Below are 23,337 nucleotides of genomic sequence, written 5' to 3'. Positions count from 1 at the left end.
AGAAAAAAAAAAAAAAAAGCAAAACAATAAAAATAAAGCAACAACAACAACAACAACAAAACCCTGGCTATTCAATACAGGCAAGCTTCCCAAAGCTGGACAGAATTTCCTAGCCAAGGCAGGAGGCTAAATACTTTTGAAAAGGGGTTCATGCTGGCCTGACTCATTCTGGCCAGAGGAGCAAAGATCTATGGACCCAATAACTTCCCAGAGTGGGGGAGGGGCCAGGATCCAGTGAGGGAAGCAGAAAAGCCTCTCGCTATGAACAAAAGACAGGGGCGTGGCAGGAGCCAGAGACAAACTGAGAAGCTCCAATCGTCTGAACTGGTAAAGTATTAAGTTTGGAAAACAATAAAAGAGTAGGGAAGCTGGGTATAAAAAAAGTCGTGTTTGGTTTAAATATAAGAAAGTAAAGTCAGCCTGGTGTGGGTGTTGTGGTGGACTAATCTCAGCACACAGGAAGCAGAGGCAGCCAGATCTCTTGTGAGTCTACAGAGTGAGTCCAGGACAGCTAGGGCTACACAGAGAAACCCTGTCTCGAAAAACCAAAATAAGTAAGTAAATAAATAAGTAAATAAATAAATAAGAAAGTAAAGTCCGTAGGGAGAGGTTCTGAAATTAAAGATTATTTTGTATGTTGAAAAGGGAGGAAGACAGAATGACACTGTGCATCTGGATTCCGTTTAATTTTGCTTAGCTTATCAGCATACAAATAATTTTTCAGTGATAATTATAGTTTTGTATATCCTCTTTGGGAAAGATTAGAATAAGGCAGGCTTGAATAAAGAAGAGACTGAGAAATTAGATGTTAAACTAAAGGCCATAGAACAGGGGTTGGAGGAATCTTTGAATCAAAATAAGGAACCTTCAGAGAAATCCAACCTGGAACTGACAATAACACTGAAAGAGGTAGTTACGGATGAGAAAAGTCCACAAAGGCCTGAGGAACTTGCAGAATGGCAGTCCATTGAGATGCTGGGTAGAAAGGCTTTGGCTATAGGACAACATGGTCAGGCTGGATATTGTATGTGTCAAGGTTCAAGTACTGGATGAAGGTCCGTTTGCTAATTTAGAAATGCAGATCCTGTTTGGTGTTTCTTTGGAACACTGTCATACAATGGCTTGTGTGCTCCGTCTTGCAGAGTTTGGAGAACTGAAGTATGTGCAGCATGCCATAGGTTTGTATTCAGAATTCCAATGGGCACCTGCTTTAAGTTCTGAAAGAGCTGATTCTGTAACTGTACATTCTTTAGAAGCTATGGCTATTATGGGATAACTGTACAAACTAAGACTGACAATGCTCCAGCATATGTCTCTAGTAAAATGAAGCAAAATTTCGTGTATTATAATATAAAGTATAAAAAGATAAAAAAATAAAAAATAATAATATAAAGTATATTATAGGTATACCACACAATCCTACAGGACAAGCAGTTGTAGAGAGATCTAATCATACATTAAAAGAGAGGCCTAACAAACAAGAAGGAGTAACAAAGACCCCCAGAGATAGATTGCATAGTGCTTTATTAACTTCTAATTTTTTGAATGCTAATGACAAAACAAAACAAACAAAAAAAAACAACAGCTGCTGAGAGACATTGAATTGTTATGGAGGGAAAAAAAACTTCTGAATTAACACGTCCTATATTAAAATAAAAGGCATTTAAAAAAAAAAAACATTTTTAAGGATGTCCTAACTTCAGAATGAAAAGCAGGAAATGTGTGATGTTGGAGAAGATGTTTTGCATTTGTTTCTACAAGAGAAGAAAAACTATGGATTCCATCTAAGTGTATATAAATCAGATTTGACAGGGGAGGTGACCTCCTGAAGATCTTGGCTGAAGAAAGAAGGAAATAAATCAAGAAGACTAAACAGGAGAGGTAACATAATCTGTTGAACTGTCTACATGGGAGCACCTCTGAGATGTGCTGAGACATGAGAATGTCTCCAGCCAGCAGGGTATGGTGACACACATCTGTAATCCCAGCACTTGGGGAGGCAGAGGCAGGTGGATCTCTGTGAGTTTGAGGCCAGCCTGGCTCACAAAGTGAGTCCAAGATGGCCAAGGATACACAGAGTAACCCTGTCTCAACAAACAAAAAAACAAAAACAAAAAAAAGAATATGTCTCCAGCCAGGACTTCAACTATGTATGGCTAATAAATTTTGGGCTACAAAATCTTCAGGACTTATCATGCTTCTTTTATTTTTTTAAGATTTATTATTTATACAATATTTTGCCTGCATGTGTGCCTTTACACCAGAAAAGAGCAGCAGATCTCATTACAGACGGTTGTGAGCCACCATGTGGTTGCTGGGAATTGAACTCAGGACCTCTGGCAGAACAATCAGTGCTCTTAACTGCTGAGCCATCTCAGCCTCCATCATGCCTTTTTTTTTAATGGTATAGATATAGATAAAAATTTATATTACAGTTTGATTATACAGTCCACTTCTAAAGAAAAACAAATGCCTTACCTGATCAAAGAACAGAATCATCTTCAACTGTGCTCACTGCACATCCCATACATATAGTAAGCAGAAATGTATAATACCTTTGAAAGTTTGTATGTTTGCAGAGCAAGAGGACCAGAAACAAACAAACAAAAGTATCCCAGGTGATCTTACCTCAAGATGGCCTCATCTGGGACATTTTTAAAACAGCTAGCAGTCAGTGTGCAGAGACTGGACAGCAAATGTTATAACTAACTTTCTTCATATTTATTTATTTATTTATTTATTTATTTATTTATTGGGTTTTGAGAAAGGGTTTCTCTGTGTAATAGTTCTGGCTGTCCTTGCTTTGTAGACCAGGCTGGACTCAGACTCATGAAGATCTTCCTGCCTCTGCACTGGGATTAAAGGTGTGTGCCACCACACACCTAGCTTTCTCTTTCTTTCTCTCTCTTTTCTTTCTTTCTCTCTCTCTCTCTCTTTCTTTCTTCTTTCTTCCTTCCTTCCTTTTAATATTTATTATTTATACAGTATTCTGCCTACATGCCAGAAGAGGGCACCAGACCTCATTATAGATGGTTGTGAGCCACCATGTGGTTGCTGGGAATTGAACTCAGAACCTTTGTAAGAGCAGCCAGTGCTCTTAACCTGAGCCATCTCTCCAGCCCACACCTAGCTTTCTTAAGGCTGACCAATATCTCAAATTTCTTGAGCCCCCAAAAGAAAAACAACATCCAAAGTCAGCAGGAAGTAATTTTAAGATAATTATGCCCCATTCCTGAGAGATGGGGTGGGTGGTTTTTTGGGTCATTTTATGGGTGTTAGATATTTGTTATCGTTTTAAGGGGGTTGGTTAAGGAATGATAAATTAAAGGGTAGATTATTGACTCTACTTATAGACCAAAAAGCATTAGTAAGCCAAAAATCTTACACTGGTATAGATCTTTTTTATATGTTAATACAGATTTAAGATTATATTTTGCTATATGCTAATGTTTTATATCTATGTAAATCTTTAAAATGCAATGTTTAGTTTTAGTTCTTTGGAAAGCTGCTATTATGAACTGTTTAGGATAAGACCTGCAAATTAGCAAGTCAGACAATCAAACTCGTGGTCATGTTAGATACTAGTTAATTACAAAAACGTTTCCTAGGTTGAACAGGTAATAAATAGCTAGAAACAAACAATTCAGATATTATATAGTTAGCTAGATGGTCTTTAACAGTCTCCATTTTGCAGTTTAGGGGTTGCATTGACTCAAGGATACTTATGAATTGAGCCTGATACAAGATTGTAGTTACTCTGAGATTAAGATTTTAAAAATTACCTGTGTGTGTACATGCGTGTACACACCTCTAGATTTGGATTTGTGAATTTATGCGTAGTACTTACAAAGGCTAGAGGTATTGGATGCCCTTGGTCCTAGAGTTACATGCAGTTGTGAGCAGCCTAAGGTGAGTATGAGAGCCAAACCTGAGTCCCCTGCAAGAGCAGTATATGTTCTTAATGGCGAGACATCTCTCCAGCTCCACATTCAGGGTTCTTGAGTGTGAATTTGAGCGGCCGGAGGCGAGTGCTGGGTGAGCAATATAGACTTCTAATGGTTGAGCCATCTCTTTAGCCCCAGTTGCAGGATTCTTGAGTGTGGATTTCATGTGGCAATGTCAAGTCTGACCATCTCTGCAAACCTAACGAAAGACCTCCTGGCTATACTCAGCAGCCGTTTGAGTCGAGCCTCAAATTACAGCATAAGCCTGTATCTCAGCTACTCAGAATGCTGAGACAGAAGCATCAGTTCAGGGCCAGCCTAGACAACTTAGCCCAGTGTCAACACTTAAAAGTTGGGATGTTGTTCAGTGGTGGCATTTGCCAATCATGCACGATACCCTAGATTTAATTCAATGTTGAACATCAATAAATTAGTTATTTAAAAGATCACAGACAGGTAGCCAGGTGATGGTGGCACATACCTTTAGTCCCAGCACTCAGGAGGCAGAGGCAGGCAGATGTTTGAGTTCAAGGCCAGCCTGGTCTACAAAGTGAGTTACAGGACAGCTAAGGCTACACAGAGAAACCCTGTCTCAGAAAAAAAACCAAAAAAGAAAAAAGGAGCACAGGTATTTAGAAAGCTGGTATAAGAAGATTGGAGAAAAGATTCTCAAAACTGTGACTCGAGTAAGAGACATGGATAATATTTTAAAATTAAACAGGCTGCATGTATGCACCCATAGAGACCGGAGGACAGCTTTCGGGGGCCAATTCTCTCTTACCACATTGGTCCCAAGGATCCAGATTAGGTAATTACAATGCTCAGGTGAGCATGCCTTATCTGCGGAGCCACCTCCCCAGACCAGGGGTAACATTTCAAACAGCAGTTCCCAAACACCAGTCTGCAAATCAGCGAGTCCACAAAGGTATAATTTATTAATTTATCATAAAATGATAAAAAATAACTGATTTTTTTTATATATAATGGCAACTTTATCATTGCACATGAGTGTCAGGCAGTAGTAATCAAAGGAGTGTTTATTTACACTATTGGCAAAGTCGAAAGTTGCCGTCGTCGTCGTTGTTATCAATTTCTCAAGTTTGTTTGGGTCCTGAAATTTTAAAGCTCCGAGTCAGTCGCCAGTTTGGAGCTGCCCTTCGTCCTCACGTCCGCGGCCATTTTCTCAGGCAGTGTCTCGGCAAGCGTTCCTCCTGTGTATTTTGTGGTGGCGGCTCAGGGACGAGTTGTAGCTGAAGGACTTTCCGCACTCGCTGCACTCGTAAGGCTTCTCCCCGCTGTGCCGCCTCTGGTGTTTCTTAAAGGAGGAGTCGTGCCGGTAGGCCTTCCCGCAGCGGCCGCACTCGTAGGCCCTCACGCCCGTGTGGACCGTTTGATGGTTGCTGAGGTGGATCCTCTGCCTGAAGGCTTTCCCGCACTCCTGGCAGGCGTAGGGCCGCTCCCCGGTGTGCGTTCGCTGGTGGTGTGTGAGGTAGGCCCTGTGGCTGAAGGTTTTGCAGCAGGCGGGGCACGCGTAGGGCTTCTCGCCCGTGTGGATGCGCGCGTGCTCGCTGAGGTGGCGGACCTGCCGGAAGGCCTTCCCGCACTCGCGGCAGCCGAAGGGCTTCTCTCCGGAGTGCGTCCTCAGGTGCTGGCTCAGGCTGACGTTCTGACTGAAGGCCTTGGGGCAGCGGTCGCACGCGAAGGGCCGCTCCCCGGTGTGGGTGCGGCGGTGCTGGCTGAGCGAGGAGCGGTGCCGGAAGGCCCGGCCGCACGCCTCACACCGGAAGGGCTTCTCGCCCGTGTGGATCCTGCGGTGCGTGCTCAGGGAGGCGCTCTGGCTGAAGGCCCGGCCGCACTGCTCACACCGGAACGGCTTCTCGCCCGTGTGGACCCTCACGTGCTCAGCGAGGTGGACGGGCTGTTTGAACGTCTTTGCACACACACTGCAGCCGTACATCCGGGCCCTTACGCAGCTCACCGGGCGGCTGACCGAATCGGATTTAGATTTGTTCCTCCTCCTCCTGGCTGGGCTGTAGCTCTGGGGCTTCTGTTCTAAAATAACGTCGGAACTCTGGAGGTTTCCCCCCAGTTTGTTCCCTTCTTGGTGTCGCTTCTTGTGGGTCAAAACGGCTTGTCTCACACCTTTCCCGCGGGCTCCCCGCTGCCTTTCTCCTGTATCATCACAACTGGAGGCTTTCTTCAGTGTAGAACAAACTACATCACCCTTTCTGAGCCTTTCACTCATGATGCCATGACAGAACTTGAGGGAAATGTCATTCTCTGCCGTTGACTCCTTGGCTTCTGGTTTACTCTTCACATCTGAAAGAAATGAAAAACAGAACAAAACAAAAACTCATTCATTATGCTTTGAAAAAATCAAATTAAATGTTGCAGAAGAAATTTGTATACCAGTACAGGAAGCAGCATGAGATTTTTACTGTATTTAGATACAGTTGTGCTGACTGGACAGGCAGTAAGAAGTGAATTAAGAAATAGAGAACAGGGGCTGGAGAGATGGCTCAGTGGTTAAGGGCACTGTCTATTCTTCCAGAGGTCCTGGGTTCAATTCCCAGCAACTACATAGTGGCTCCAAGCCAACCATCTATACTGGGATCTGATGCCCTCTTCTGCTATGTAGGTGTACATGCAGAAAGAGTACTCATCTACATTAAATGAATAAATCTTTAAAAAATAAAAAGAAATAGAGAACAAAGCTGTTCAGTTGCCAGTGCTTGCCCAGCTTACATGAAACTCTGGGCACAAATTAGGATGGCCTATGCTTGTACCCATCAGTCACGAAGTGGAGGGTTCAAAGTCATCAATGGCTAGACAGTAGGTTCAAGACCAACTTAAGATACTTGAGACTCTATATCAAAAAGAAACAATAAAATGCAAAGAAACAGTTCCTAGGTTACTTGCATCTGATTTTATTCATCTTTCTTTCTTTTTCTTCCTTCCTTTCTTTCTTGGTTTTTCAAGACAGGATTTCTCTGTGTAGTCCTGGCTGTCCTGGACTCATTTTGTAGACCAGGCCAGCCTTGAACTCACAGAGATCTGCCTGCCTCTGCCTCCCTAGGTGCTGGGATTACAGGTGCCCAGCTGCATCTGATGTTATATGTTGTAAAATTTGCAACATTCAATTCTCTCTTTGTCTCTCTCTGTCTCTCCCTTTTTTGAGACAGGGTCTCACATAGCTAAAGTTCCTGCTCTCTGGCCTCTACCTTTCAAATGCTAACTGTGTCCCACACAGGGTTTAGCTGTGTTCTAATGACACTAAAGAATGACATTGAAGACCTATGCCTTCAAGGATATGGCTTTAAATTGACAACTACTTTTGAAAAGTAATCTCCCCCAAATTAAAAAGATGTCATCCCCCCCAGCACAAAGCCACTAGTTCAGAACACGGGATCTTAAATAAGAACACTCACAAGAATATCATGCTGCCATTAGTTAAAAGTAGTGATTGCCATGTTCTTGGGTTTAGTTATGTTCCCTATAGCTATTACCATATCCATGAAATATCATTTATGAAAAGGGAACTTGTAAGAAACCCAAAATGGATGCTGCTGCTATGTCTGAGATAATGTCCTTTAAAACTCTGACTTGCTTTTTGGCTTTTAATTCTTATCTATTTAATTTTTTTTGAGACTCAAAATAAAGGTAGGAAGGAGATTAGATTATTAATATAATAATCTGAATGTATATGATGCATGAATGTCAAAAAATAAAATACATTTTTTTTTTAATTCTGGCTATTTTTTTTTTTGTTTTTGTTTTGTTTGTTTGTTTGCCTTTTGAGACAGGGTTTCTTTGTGTAGCCTTGGCTGCCCTGGACTCACTTTGTACACCAGGCTGGCCTCTGCCACCCTGGCCTCTCTGCAGGGATTACAGGCCTGTGCCACAACATGGGTAGCTTTTTTTTTACTTAGTAATTCATTACACTATTACTAACTAATATTTCAGGTGACAGGTTATTATTCATGGAAGGAATAATTTCCTGTAAGAGTTTTCAATTGGTAGAGGTATCTTAAGCATTTTCAAACTTCAAGCTCTAAACAGAGACAGCAATGAAGTCTAAGTTAAGCGGGTCTTGGCTCTGACCCTGGAAAGGAGTGGGGGATGATGGGAAGGGACCATCTGTGTACCCCACTCCAAAGCTAAGGGAGAGAATAAAGCAAGTTTGAACTTTGAAATTGGAATTTTGTTATTTCACTGAATTAAACAGATACTTGTTATTTGTTTCAGTTTCAAGTAATCCAGGCTAGCCCCAATCCTCCTACATAGGCGAGCATGACCTTGAGGTCCTAATCCTCCTGCCCCTCCCTCTAGAACTGCAGTTATGTACCACACTGGCTGCTGATGCTGCTTTTTAACAACCTTCTACAAAGTTACTTTTAAGACTCCATGGAGAAACAGGTTAAAAAAAAAAAAAAAAAAAAAAACACTCAGTGCAGCTTTCATTGTTCTCTGTAGCCAGTGTGGGCTACAGAGTAATATCTTGTTTCAAAATGCCCAAAACAATGAATAAAAGTTTGTTGCTTGTTTTGTGTTCTGGTGTCTGCAGGCAGCTTTCTGCCCCTGAACTGTATTATTCTCATCAGTATCAGTTGTGGATGATAAAACCCAGGAGGATGTACATGTAATTACTGTTTATAACAGGGTAAAGCAAAATGTCTGACTACTTAAGATCAATGTGAATATTAATTCCGAGAAATCAAGGAGGGTGTGATAGTTCCGGCCTGTACTCATAATATTCTGAAAACTGAAGTTGAATTATAAAATCATAGTGAGAAAAGGAGAAATAGAAAGCAAAAAAGATTTGTAGACTGTAACGTGACACTGAAAAAAAAAAAGACCTGTCTTAGAAGACAGCAAATATCTATGAGGCCATTTCACATCAACTGAGCGTCTGGTTCTGGGAGGAAATCAGTTTAACTCTGAGGGCAAGACTTTTCTCCCTTCTAATTGCAGAGACTCTGACAAAGGCTTGGGAAGGAGAGGCGCAATGGGGAGAGGAGGAAAGGAGAGCTATACCAGTTCCGTCAGTGTCCTGAGCCTTCCCCATAGCCCGGGAAGACCCCGAGCACTCTGGTCTACCTACCCAAAGGGCTCCTACCCTGGTCTCACCTAAAATGGGATCCGCTGGGCCTCGACTCTCTGCCATCCATGGTCCTTCTCCTTTCTCCAGCTGGGAAATCACACTAGGCTTGGAAAGTTGACATCCTGCTTATGGAGTTAAAGAAAAATTGTGATTGTTGAAGCTGCTGTTTTAGAACCACCCCAGAGTTTAATTCCAGCTTTCGGTATACACGGTTCCTGATAACTAACAGAGCCACATCCTTCTTTTCTAGCTCTACGAAATAGAGCTGTTCTTTAAGGAAGTCACCTGTTATGCCCTGGTCTTCAAAGGAACAAGACATCCCTAATACAAAACCCATAGCCAAAACCCAAAAGACCCATGACATCAAAAGTTTAGCAATGGGGCTGGAGAAATGGCTGAGCAGTTAAGAGCACTGTCTGCTCTTCCAGAGGTCCTGAGTTCAATTCCCGGCAACTACATGGTGGCTCACAACCATTTATACTGGAATCTGATGCCCTCTTCTGGCACTCATATACATAAAATAAATAGATGTTAAAAAAAATGAGTTCAGCAACTATGGCCCTCTTATAGCAGGCAGGTTTGTAGGGGACAGCCAGTGTGATGGTTAATTTTTAATTGTCACTCGACAGAATCTTGAATAACCTGAGACGATTCTTAGTTGAAGAACTGTCTAGATCAAGTTGGTATGGGAGGCTGTCTTCATTGACCGGAAAAGATCCCAGTGCATTGTAGGTGGAACCATTCCCTAGTGTGAGGCTTTGGACTACGTGAGAGCAGAGAAAGCCAGCTGAGGGCAAGCAAGCAAACAAGGATGTGTTCTAGTCTTTGCTCTTTACTGATGATCTGATGCTTAAGTCCTGGCCTCAACGTCCCCCAAATTATGAGCCGAATAAGCCTTCTCCTCCCTAAGCTGCTTTTTGTAGGGGAACTTTATCACAGCAACAGAAGTGACATGAGAACGGCTGGCTGGTCCTTACCAACTGACACCAGGTTCCTGTAGTTCTCCAGCGTCACCTCCCGATACAACTCCCGGTAGGCAGGAGCCAGTTGCCCCCACTCCTCCTGGGATAAGTCCACAGCTATGTCCTTGAAAGTCAGTGATTCCTACAATAGCAAACAGCCAGAGGAGTCAGAGCCCGCCCCAGGAAAAGGCTCAGGAGCTCGGGCAGCATTCCAAGTTCAGAGACTCCACACCAATTTTGCCAGAAGCGGCCTCTGGGTGTCTTTGGAGGTTGTCTAGAGACTGTTATAAATAATTAAATACATAGGACAGGAAAAAAGATACGAAGAAGTGAGAAAGCCAGGGAGAGTCGAGGTGAGCTTGTCTTTAAGGTACCGTGGAAAGCAGTGTTCTCTGAAAGGCACTGTACTGATTTGGTGGGAAAGAGTCGTGTGGAAGTCTGAGGGGAGAGCATTCTAGAATGGCCCAAAAGGCCTCAGGGTGGACATCCTTCTGAGGAGCAAGAGCAGCATGGATAGAAGCAGCTCTGGGGCAAGGGCAAACAGGAAGAGATGGGAGCAGAGGTGAGTGGGGTGTGGAAGGAGGTGCTTCTGCATTCGCAGTAACTGTCCCTAATACCCAGGCATCCTTTTACGTTTCCAGAGAAAAGTTTTAATTAGCATACATGAATTAGGTATCACTGTGGCATCTTCTTTTTAAAAGAATTATTTGCTTATTTATTTATTATGTATACAGTGTTCTGCATGCATACACTTGTGCATGCCAGAAGAGGGCACCAGATCTCATCTTTGATGGTTGTGAGCCACTATGTGGTTGCTGGGAATTGAACTCAGGACCTTTGGTAGAACAGCCAGTGCTCTTAACCTCTGAGCCATCTCTCCAGCCCATTACTGTGTCATCTTAAAACAATATTTGTTTTTGTTGATTCTCCAACCTTCTTCTCCCTCAGGCCCTGAAGCCCACCTGTTCCCTTCCGCTCACAGATGGAGTGAAGGGGGAACAAAATCTGTCAAGAATGCTCCCTGTTGGGTGACTTCCGGCAGATACTGGAAACAGGATCTATTGACTCCAGATAGGGCATGAACTACACCAAGTAAACCAGAGAATTTATCCAGGCCACTCACAATAACAGGAGTGACTCAAGATCAGCCATAAAATCAGCGATCTCATCACAACCTTAGCGGAAACTCACAAATGCTGCGTGCCTGCCCTTCTCTCCATCCCTTGGCTGGTCAGTCACTTCTTTCCAGCAACTGTTACTGTTGATTTAACCCTGGGCCAGGGCCCTGTGGATCTTAGCCTCTGAGACTAGTCCGAAGTACTGAGGTTATAGTTGTGTGCCACCGCACCCACCTGAATCACACGCCTGTATTTCCTTACCGGTCACCTGTACTTCAGATACTTCAATAGAAATGCAATCCTTTCCTGGTACCGAGAAGCTAGGCTTTAAATTTTTCATTACACTTATTATTTATGCATTAGGGGAGGGCCACAAAATGCCTTGGAGATCAGAAGACGCCTTGCTGAAGTCGGTGCTCTCCTTCCACCTTGAGGATCTGGGGAACCGAACTCAGATTATCAGGTGTTGAGCCAAGCCACTTTACTTGATAAGCCATCTCGTAGGCCCACCAAGAATCCAATTTTTGATAAATGTAAAGAAGAGATTCCAAATATGTGGATTATAAAAACAAGCTAGGCAACTGGACTGCTCTTGGCTTTGCTCCTCCCGTGGTACCATAACTAAGCGCACATGACTTTCAATCCTAGAACAAAGATAACAAGCAGTTAAGCTGCTTAGCCGAGGAAATTGAAGTTAGAAAGAACTCACTTTTAAAAATTGCTCTAGACTACTAAACAAGACAAAACAGGCCCCGAAACACTGGATTTTGCATCTTACATTTTCAACAAACTTTCCTAAATAAAAATATTTATTTTAATTGTGTGCGTACAGACATGTGGGGGTGGGAGGAAGGTACATGTGCATGCAGGTGACGACAGAGGCGGGCGTGTTGGCTCTCCTGGAGACAGCTGCAGACAGCTTTTTGTTTCTCAAGACAAGGTTTCTCTGTCTATTCCTGGCTGTTCCAGAACTCACTCTGTAGACTAGGCTGGCTCTGAACTCATGAAACCTGACTGCCTCTACCTCCTACCTGCTGGGATTAAAAGTGTGTACAACCATGCCCAGCAAATTGAGGTGCCCAACATGGATGTTGGCATTAAACTCAGGTCCCCTGCCAGAGCAGCAAATGCCCTTAATCACTGACCCATCTCTCTAGGCCTCCACTAATCTCCCTGTAAATGTTTCTATATTTTTAAAGATTTCTTTCCCTGCTGTACTGTGAACGTGTGTGCGCCTGAGTGTGTGTCTGTATACACAGGTGCACATGGGGGCCAGAGGTGCTGGCTCTCCCCAGAACTGACGTTATAGAAGTAGTTCTTTGGTGCCTACTCTAGAATTTCTTGCTGTCTCAACCAAATTTCCATCAGGCAGTGATGACCAACTTCTGACAGTGCCCTAAACGTTTCTGACTCTCTTGTTTCCTGCCCACGTGTGAAATGTATGGGCTGTGCGGCCTGGCCATTTTTTTTTTCTCTATCAGCTTCTCCTGTGGCTATTTTTAACGCTATCCCAATGGCCACATCACGTCTACAGATCACTAAGAACCCTGGAACTTCATTCTCACTTACACATTTTGATGGTCATTTTTGTTAGAAATGGCTTTTTTTTTGGGGGGGGGAGGACGACAGGATTTCTCTGTGTAGCCCTGGCTAACCCGGAACTCACTGAGTAGACCAGGCTGGCCTCGTTGGGATTAAAAGCATGTGCTGCCACGCCTGGCAGAATCTGCTTGTCTAATCTGTCACATATGTCAGTGTGTGTGTGTGTGTGTGTGTGTGTGTGTGTGTGTATAGTAAATGTACAGGCGTGCAGGCATGCACGCCTGTGATTGCACAGGTGCAGACCCTCAGGAGGGCGTTAGGTGAGCTCCTGTGTCACTGCCCACCTTGTTCTGTCTGTTCTCTCTGAACCCGTGCTTCTTCAGCGAGGCTGGCAACCAGCAACTCCCCCCCCCAGCACTGGGGTTACACGTACATCCAGCCTGTTATGCTGAGGCTGGGGCCTGAACTCCGGTCTTCACCACTGTGCGGCAAACACTCTTATCTGTTGAGCCTCCTCCCCAATTCCTTACTTTACGCATGTCTAACTTAGATGCCAAGTGAATCTGTTGCTTTGGAGCCAGGTAGAACCACTGTCTTTGCTTCCTACCCTCAAATCAGGACAATGTTCATTCTGGATGAAGCCACTGTATAAAAAAATGGGAACTGCCACCGCAGAAGCCTAGGTTTTTATATGTAAGTAACTTGTCTGGACCTCCCCAGATTGAATTATTGGTCTCACCCTACTTCTGCTTCTCAAAAAATAAATAAGTAAATAAAAAGGCAGTTCACATCCTTAAGAACTAAGAAGGGCCCCTGCACATATGTGGCTGGTGGGTAGATTGGTCTTCATATGGTCACCTGGCAAGTGGAAAGGAAGGGCTGTTTCCAACATGGACTCTATTGCCTGTTTTTTGGATCGCTTCCCCCTGGCAAGGTTGCCTTGCCTGGCCTCAGGGGATGAGGAAATGCTCAGTAGTGATGTGACTTGCTGGAAAGGGCTGATATGGGGATCTCTCCTTTTCTGGGGGTAAATGGAGAGGGGGAGGGGACACCCTTGGGATGTAAAGTAAATAAACTGGAATTAAAAAAAAATATAAAGAACAAATCCAAAAACAAACGAACTAACGAAAAAACAAAGAAGGAATGTCAGGAAAATAGGAGGAGACTCCAACACACCTGGGATTCTGCTGCAAAGGCGCCGGGGGCCATTCCATCAGTTAAACTTTCTGGTTGGGTCCCGTCAGCATCACAGGATAGCACAGCTGTAGAAGGAGAAGAACCATGAGGCGTATGTCTTCCCAGATCAGCAAAGAGAGGAGCTGCCCCACAAACTAGAGCATGCAGCCTTGGCTGGCCTGAACTCACAGAGACCTGCCTGCCTCTGCCTCCAGGGCACTGGGACTTAATTCTATGGATTAATGGTGGACTTGATAGCCATTTCCCCACACCACCATACCACACTTGGCTTGCTCTTTGCAGACAGGGTCTCGATCTAGCTTAGCACCACATTCTTAACCTTTGACGAGGCTGAACGTTCCCCACTCCACAGTTCATTCTGAAACCCACTCCTTAACGAACAAAAATTTCCCCCCTTTCCCCAGTAAAAACTAAGACACTATTCTAGACCTTGGGAAAAACCTTAAAACATGCAATCAGAGGACAGTTTCCTTCCCATTGTATGACGAAGAACTTTTTTTTTAAAAAAAGCTATCTGCTATTTTTATCTCTATGTGTCTCCCTCAGCAATTAATAATAAGCATTCAAGATCAATTACTCGCCAGGCATGGTGGCACACACCTCCAATCCCTGCACTCGGGAGGTGGAAGCAGGAGGATAAAGAGTTAGACCAGCCTCTGCTACACAGCACGTCACAGGCCAGGCTGGGCTACAGCTGAGACACTGACCAAACACCAGCACCAACAAGGAGAGGTAATCACTCATCTTTTTACCTGTTAAGATGCATAGCCAAAGTCCCTCAGTTAGGACATAAAAACAAACAAACAAACAAACAAACAAAAACACTTGGCCAAATACAATGCATTATGGATATGAATGAAGAGATCACATGAAAGATTAAGTTCCCTTCCCCCCTTACAACAGACTAAGACTTGGGCATGTCTTAAAGGAATTCACAATTTGGGTAAAATGAGAGCGGTCAGGCATTTTGTTTCTGTCTCTCAGAAGAAGACGATGACACGAAGATTAATAATTGTCAAAAATACTGACCACGGCAAAGATGAACAGGAGCTTTGCAGAAAACCTGAGGGACAGAGACCTCTGATTCCCTGATTCTGAGTTAGATCCTCACACTCAGGAACCCGGCCGTGTGTGTGTGTGTGTGTGTGTGTGTGTGTGTGTACATCATGTGGCCTGTCTTCCTGTTGTATACTGTACAACAGGAAATGGGAGATGGGAAATGTAAGTGGTGCACAGCAAAAGTCACAAGGAACCAGAGGCAGGAGCCCAGTGTCCCCTTCATAAATATCTCCCGGATCCCAAAACCACAAGTATGAGCCCCACATAGACCTTCTTATTCCTAAGGGCCCATCCCTTTGCCCAACCTTGTCAGTCTGTTCTCACCTCCTCCTTCAAACGTTTTCGTCACATTGTCCCACAGGGATGCCCCCTTCTTGGTCTTCCTGGGTTGCTTCAACTTCACCTCAGGGGACACGGTGATCAGGAGCTGCTGAGGCATGATGGCGCCCGCCTGACTTGGGGTGCAGCTTCTGGTGGAGAAAGTGCTACAACTTTTGATGACAGCCTTCCCGGTTCTGTGCTCCTCCTCAGACCATAATTTTCTACCCTCCAAAGTCTGTGGAGACCCTGCAACATCAGAGACCAGTGTGACCTGAAGAACTCTGGAAATAGTCGCTGGTTTCTTTGGGAGGTAGCCCTGTGAGCTGGCTTGAGGCCTTTGTGCTTTTTCCTTGTCTTTTCCTTCCTTCCTTCCTTCCTTCCTTCCTTCCTTCCTTCCTTCCTTCCTTCCTTCCTTCCTTCTTTTTGGTTTTTTTGAAACAAGGCTTCTCTGTGTAGATCTAACTGACCTGGAACTCACTCTGTAGACGAGGATGGCCTCAAACTCAGAGAGATCCGTGTGCCTCAGCCTCCTGAGTGCTTCCACTAAAAGCATGCACCACCACGCCTGGCTGTGCTTTCTTTTAAAACTTTATTCATTTGTTTGTTTGTCTGTGTGTGCTTGTGCCATGGGGCCTAGGTGGAGGTCACAAGACAACTTATGGGGGGGGTGGGGACGTGACCAGGGATTGAACTCAGGCTTCGAGGCTTGGCAGCAGGCGCCTTTCCCTACTGAGCCATCCCACTAATCTGCTTTGTCTGCTTGAAGAGCAAAAGGCAAGAGAGATCCAGCGCATCCATCAATCAGCTGGAAGCGCAGAAATGTATTTGTAACTGCAAAAAAGGCCTAAAGGACTTGGCATAAATACTGAAATAACAATGTTTTGGATACGGAAGGAACCCTCAACTCCAAACAAAGACACAGGCACCCCAAATGCCCACAAGCCCTGACCTGACTTCCCACCTGTATGCTGCATGCTCCTTCTGCCTGCTTACACATTTGGAGTCAAGAAAGAATCTTCGACGTCAGAACCCCAAGACCTGTACAGAGCTCTGAGGCATTTCTGTCTGAGCTTCAGTCTCCCCGTGTATAAAACAAAACAAAACAAAACAACAAAAGCGTTGTGGATGGTAAGCACACTGCACGGGGATGGGGTGTCGAGACAATGTTAGGTCTACAGGAAACCCTAACAATTAAAGCTGCACAACAGAACTATCTTAAAAAATTTTAATTTACATGTATTTATTTATTGGGGGGGGGGGGAGGGTCGTTTATTTATGAGAGTCGTTTCTCTCTTTACACCAGGGTCAAACCCAAGGCATCAGATTTGGCTGCAAGACCGGCTGAGCCATGTCACCAGCCCCGTGGCATCATCTTTTAAAGTCATTAAAAACAAACAAACAACAGTTAGAAATCTGAACTTAAAGTTCTCAGATGCTAAAACAATCCACATAGCCGCCCGAATTTTGGTATGAGCAAGCAGCAACCAAGATGCCCCAAGAGCTGATGAAATGAACCCTCGGTTCAGAAGCAATTAAAACAGAGAGGGGTGCGTGCTCCCAGCGAATGGGAAATAGGCTATGTCAAAGTGCAACTAGAAGCACCGCAGAACTACCGGTAGCAGCAACTTTGGAAACAACCCAAATCCATCATCCGCATCGTCCATTCATCATTATGAATAGTTGTTGATACCGGGAGAAGGTCCAATGGATCTGATACCCCCAAAAGTAGCGGGAGCAGCTCTTTGGAGTCTGGGGGAGGAGAAGGAAAGGTGAAAGACTGTGTGTCCGAAGAGACCGGAGATGGTGGAAATAACCCCGAATATGGGAAAAAAAAAAAAAAAAAAAAAAAGCCTCCTTACTAAGTGCAGAAACTTTGCGCTGTTCCTCCCGACGCAGCTGTCAATCACAGAAGCTGGCTGGAAGACCCGTCCTCAGAGCCTCGCAGCCATCCACCCGGACCAGCCCGCAGCCCCGCAGCGGAGCCGCCTACTCACCCAAGGATCTCCGGATCCGTTCCCGCCAGCCTACGCTCACACCGCAGCGCCCGGCGCGCACCCAGGCGTCCGCGGGGATGCACGGCACCGTCAACCTCCGGGCTGGACAGCGGCTTCTCCCCCGCCGCAACCCGCGAGCGGAGCTCGGCGCGCACGTGCGTCCCGCCCGGGTCCCTCCGGCTCAGACGCCCGAGCGCGGCCGTCCCGCGGCCGCCCCAGTCCGGGCGCCTCCACCCGGGCCACGCCCACCCCACGCCGCCCGCGCCGGCGCCCTGCCCGTGGCTCCGCCCTCCCGGCTGCCGAGCGCCCCCGGTCCCGGAAGCCGGAAGCCGGCCGGGGCTGCCAGACCCGGGGGCGGTGCCCAGCGCGGCCGCCGGCGCCTGCCCAGGCTCCCGGGGACCCCGCGGGCCTGCGGGTCTTCCTGGGGAAGCCGCTTCTCCGTCACTCCTTCATTCTTCTCGCGGCGTCAGGATGCAGCCTTAAATAGCACGCAGTTCCTGCTCTCCCCCAGCCGCATCCTGGTGAAATCGATAAGTAGAAAAATAAATAGACGACAACCCAAAAGGCGACAGGGGCCTAGAAAACAATAAACTTAAAAAACAAAATTCCGGAATATGTGTTTTTAATGTCCCCAAAGGCATGTATCAGTTTGCTAAGGCTGCTCTAAAAAAAACACCGCACACCGGGTGTTAAACAATGGAAGTTTATTTTCTCACGCTCTTGCAAGCTAGGGCCCCTTTCTTCCCATAGTCTCTCTAAGACCAATTTTCTTCTTAAAAGTCACCAGTCCAACTGGGTTAGCTTTGCTCAGTGCCTCGTTTTAACTTATTTCTTTAAAGGTTCAGTTTCAACATACGACGTCGAGAAAAAAACAAAACAAAGCAAAACAAAACTGAACCCATTGGAAGATGTCTAAAGGATGGTGAGAGAGGAGGGACTTAAACCAGAGCAAAAACTGGAAAGCTCTCCTCTAGAAAGTTAATCCAAGTTGGAAGCGGCTTTTTGCCCAGCTGGCTGGAAAATAGAGCTTTCTCGTATTGTACTCAGTGAAGGGTGACGCTTTGGGATGAATATAGGACACCCTCTTCAAGTGATTGGGACCTCAAAGGGCTGGGTGTTCTCTTAAATTGTGTGTGTGGTGGGTATGGTAGTGGGTCGGATTGAAATGGGACAATGCAGGAGACATTTCTGAGCCTGCAAAAAAAATTTTCTGTCTTGGGCTGTGATCTTGGCTCAAGGTCATCTCTGACTGAATTGAAGACAGTGACACTGGGCCTGTAAAGGAATTTGCAGAAAAAGACAGAAATGGGCAGTAGAGAGTTTTGTCCAACGCTGCTGCTGTACCGCTGCACCCGATGCTCTGAGAGAGGGATCGCACGGCTGAGAGGGGGTGGAAGGCCCTTGGAGCCGGTGAAACTGAGGTTCTAGTTTTATCTCTTGGGCCTTTTGTGTGTGGCGTTGTCCGTATCTCAGGGCTTGCTAAATAGTAAGTTTCACAGCACTGCTTGGACACCTCCTAATTGGCCATTTTGGATCAGGCACTATGTGCCATTCAGAGGTAGTCTCCAAACGCTTGTATAAGACATCCCACGTGATTGATCTCCCAGAGAGGAGGCCAGTCAGAATCTGTTAATGTTTGGGCACTTTTTATTCTATTATGGGCTTTTTTTCCCCCTCCCTGTCTCTACAATTGTGTTACAAGAAGAAATAAAATGTATCTTCTTAGGCCGACAGCATATACACACAAAAGTTTTCAGTTTACAATGTCAAGTGCAGATTTACAGATAACCAAGCTGTGGGTGTAATTAATTATATTCACCCTATTGTGAAGCAGATCATATTGTGAAATTTTGATATCTGTTAGTACTAGTTTATTCTACCATAATAATGTAAACATTTCTAGAATGAGCCCACTAACCTCCTTTGTGCAAATAAAGGGCTAACGTGAAAGCTTGCGTGGCATTCCCTTTCGATTCATTAAAGACATACTTAAAACTGTGTTTCTGAGAATCGCAGTGGATCTGAGGGATCCCTGACCTGCCAGAAATTCCCACTGGTCTAAAAAAATGAAATATGAAGACAAATTTGGGAGATTTTTATAAAACTGATTTAGGACAATATAAAAGATTATAATCTTTATGAAGATTATTAGCTGTTTTTTGTATTTCAGTTTTAAAAATTTTAATTACACTTTAGAAATTTATTTAAGGGGTATGTACACAATGGTGCTAACAGTGCATGTGTGGGAGTCAGATGATGGCTTCTGAAAGTTGGGTCTCTCCTTCCTGCATTTAGGTCCTGGGATCAAGCTCACATCATCCGGCTTGGCGGCAGGCACCTTCCACTGAAGCATCTCACTGGTCCTTAGTGCTGTTTTCTTAAATTGTAATCTTGTTACTTAACCTAGGCTGGCCTCAAACTCACTAGGGAGCCTGAGCAAGACTTGAGCTTGTATAGCCCTCATGCCTCTGTGTCACAGGGCTGGGGTTGCAAGCACTTGCCACCACACCCAGCTGTACCTTCTGTATCCATGATGCGCTGATGTGTGTGTGTGTGTGTGTGTGTGTGTGTGTGTGTGTACGCTTGCCCATGCATGCATTTGTGGAGAGTAGAATTCAATGCCAGGTGCCTTACTCTGTTGCTCCCCACCTATTGAAACACCGCCCCCTGAACAGAGCTTTTTGGTTGAACAGTGAGACCCTGGATTCCATCCATGTTCACCTCCTATGCCAGGGTTATAGATACATCACTGCATCAGGTTTTTACTTGGATTTTCAGGATCTGAATTCCTATGCTCGTACTACATTTTTTAAAATATTCAAATGGTCTTTCAGAAACAATGTAATTAGTGGCTGATGTTTTTATTTCGTGGTTTGGGGAGTGGTTGGCACATGAATCATGGCACATATGTGGAGGTCAGAGGATTATTTTATGGAATTAGTTTTCTTCTACATTTACATGAGTTCTTGGATTGAGCTCAGGTTGTCCAATTTGAGTGGCGGGGCTTTACCTGCTGAGTCATCTTGGAGGCCCTGGTGGGTTTAAAAAAAATTGTTTTCACTTATTTATGTACACACACAAATTTGAAGATCCATGTGATAGGCTGGAGAGGCAGAGGCAGGCAGGTCTCTGTGAATTTGCGGCCAGCCTGGTTTACAAACTGAATCTAGGACGGCCAAGGATACACAGAGAAACCCTGTCTCAAAAAAACAAAAACAAAAGAAAAGAAAAAGAAAAATATAGTCATTTGAACCGTGTGTAGTGGTACATATCTGTAATCTCAGCATTCAGGATGCTGATGCAGGGGGATTGCAGGTTCAGCACCATTTTGGGGGGGAAAAAGTAAAATTAAACCATATGAAGTTCCTGATATTTAACAGTTTTGACATACAAAAGGGCAATTTTATATGATTCAGCCTAAAGTTACTTCACTGTCCATATGTACACACAAATATACATGTCACAGACAATTCATGTGGAGACACACACAGGAATATAGACATATGAGCACATACTCATATTTACATAAAACATACATATTAAGAAAAATACATACTAGGTTGCTAATAGGTACAATTTAAAACAACTATAACATTCTCTGAAAACAAGCTATCACCTTGCTGAATTAGGGACTAAAACTGAACGATGTTTCTGCTACCCTTTTCATTTTAATAAATGTATTCAAAGGAGAACAATTTATCTCCTATAAGTAGAAAAATATTATATACCATAACACAATAAAGGCACTGTAGGCAAGAAAGTCCAGCCTTTTAATAAAACAATTGATAGCAATCCTAATCAGTTGACATACCTACCAAAAGCTTTTCTTAGTGAGGAGACTGGAATTGCTTCTCAGAAAGGTCCCCACTTTGAGGTATAAGTTATGCTGACTTCATCCTGTAGAATGGCCTCTGTACGGGCGTCACACTTGCCTCTGGATCCTCTCCCTCCTTCCTTCCTTCATTTATTCATTTGTTCCTTTGTTTGTTCATTCGTTCATCCATTCATTCATCTAGTCAGTCAGTCTGGTTTTGTTTTGAGACAAGGTGTTCCTCAGTGTAGCCCTGGCTTGTCTTGGAAGTGACTCTGTAGACCAGGCTGGCCTCAAACTCGGAGATCCACCTGCCTCTGCCTCCCTAGTGCTGGGATTAAAGGTGCGCAACCCTTCAGCTCCTCTCCCTATTTCTTAACTGCATGTGTTTTGTGATAGAAAATAGAAAAGAAGGTTTAAATACCTATATTAAGGATTTCTATCATGTTAAAAATGACTACAATTTTTAATGCTAAAAAGTACATTTAAAATTTAATGTAAAAATAATAAAGTTAAAATAGTCCCATTTTCAAGTTAAGTGATCCATTTAAAAATTTGTGATTCAAGGGCTAAAGAGCTGTCCCAGTGTTTAAGCAGATAAACATGCAGGCAAAATCCCCATGCACAGAAAAAGATTTTTTAAATAAAGAATAAAATTTGCAATTCATCAGGAGTTTATTTATTATTTATTTATTTTGGCTTTTTGAGACAGGGTTTCTCTGCGGAGCCTTGGCTGCCCTGGACTTGCTTTGTAGACCAGGCTGGCCTCAAACTCACAGGGCCTTCACTAAGATTTAATTGTTGTTGGAAAGAAAAGAAAGAGAGTGAAGGAAGCCTTAAGGTGTGGTGGTGGATGAAGAAACGCTTTCTAGCAAGGCCTCGCCCCTGGGATGGTCTAGCCATCCTGCTACAAAGAATGATGTGACCAAAAGTTTATCTTCCTGCCAGGCATGGCAGCAAAGGCCTATAATTTCAGCAGGAAGACTGGGAGTTTCAGGACCACCCGGGCTGTAAGATGGGTTCAAAGACAGAAAGAAAAAAGGGAGGGAAGAGGGATGAGAGCATCTGGCTTGATGTTACACACACTCAAAAGGTTACCTAAGAACAAAAACACTTTACCCACTGTCTTCCTTCCCTTGTCTTGTTTCCTCCACTTCCCACGGGTGTTTCCTGAGTTTCACAAATAAGCTACTTGTATGCCCGTCTTTGTCTCCGGGTCTGCTTCTGAGATAACCCAGATCAGTCCCTGAATGTGTGAACAATGAGCCTGGACGTCACATCTCCTGAGAGCTGAGCTATCGTGCCTAATCAGCTTGCACTCACTACCCTCCCAAACACTAGTGTCCTTGAGATCTCACGTTTAATGTACCTGTTAAGAGTTTCTGCAGTGCACCCCGGAAAGGCAATTCACCAAGCTGCTCATGTAACATCTGGATTTTCTTACACACTAAAATGATAGGTTCATTATGGTTAAAATCATCCTTCAGAGTCATAGTTACCCTACTATGTGCTTCTGCTTCCAGTGAATTTGATTGGTTTTTACTTTTGTTGTTGTTGTTTTTGTTGTTGTGTTGTTTGAGACAGGGTTTCTCTGTGTAGCCTTGACTGTCCTGGACTCGCTTTGTAGACCAGACTGGCTTCAAACTTACAGAGATCTGCCTGCCTCTGTCTCCCTGAATGCTGGGATTATGGGCATGTGCCACCGTGCCCAGCCTTTTTTTTTTTTTTTTTTTTTTTTTTTTTTTACTTATTTTTGAGACAAGATCTTGTCATTGACCCTACACTGACCTCAAACTCACAGCAACCTCCTGCCTCAGACTTGAAAGTACTGGATTTCATGCCTAGTTTCCATTCATCTTACAGGTTTTCTTCTCATCCCACTTAAAAAACCCACAGTTTATATGGAAGCGTTTTTCTCTTCCAAAGAACAATGTTCTAGCACATGAGGACAAACAGAGGATCATCTCTTCACACGCTCTCTGGACAGGGTCTTTAATCACAGACATAACTCCACAGGACATGCTGAATGGGAAAGGAGAGAAGTAACAGCTTAGAAACTGGAAAACTGGGATATGGGTACAAAATAGACTTGAGTTCTAAGAGGCTGAAACCCTAAGAAAGCATCAGGAAGAGCCAGCAGGAACCTGTCTGCCCTTGCAGGATCCTCCAGAAAGACTACCTGGGGTGTACTGAAGATGGGAGTGAAAGTGATGCTAGGAATGGAATTCTGGGAGATAGTGCTGAATCAAGTGAAGCCATGCTGATTCCCCAGCATCCCTGTGCTCTGT

General features: G+C 44.4%; 1 protein-coding gene across 1 annotated transcript; it reads right to left on the bottom strand.

Moving 5' to 3' along the window:
- Positions 1-4,852: 4,852 nt before the first annotated feature.
- LOC110549949 (zinc finger protein 69 homolog) lies at positions 4,853-19,770 on the bottom strand. The gene is made up of 8 exons (XM_060378766.1): positions 19,758-19,770; positions 17,239-17,659; positions 15,248-15,393; positions 14,446-14,616; positions 13,844-13,929; positions 10,023-10,149; positions 9,072-9,170; positions 4,853-6,263 (listed from the first exon to the last, which is right to left on the bottom strand). The coding sequence occupies exons 1-8, from the start codon at positions 19,768-19,770 to the stop codon at positions 5,128-5,130; spliced, it is 2,199 nt and encodes a 732-aa protein (XP_060234749.1). The 3' UTR covers positions 4,853-5,127.
- Positions 19,771-23,337: the final 3,567 nt, after the last annotated feature.

This window comes from Meriones unguiculatus, chromosome 3 (genome assembly GCF_030254825.1).
Source record: "Meriones unguiculatus strain TT.TT164.6M chromosome 3, Bangor_MerUng_6.1, whole genome shotgun sequence".
Taxonomy (NCBI): Eukaryota; Metazoa; Chordata; class Mammalia; order Rodentia; family Muridae; genus Meriones; species Meriones unguiculatus.
Note: the sequence above shows the minus strand (reverse complement) of the source record. Positions and strands in the feature narration are given on the sequence as shown.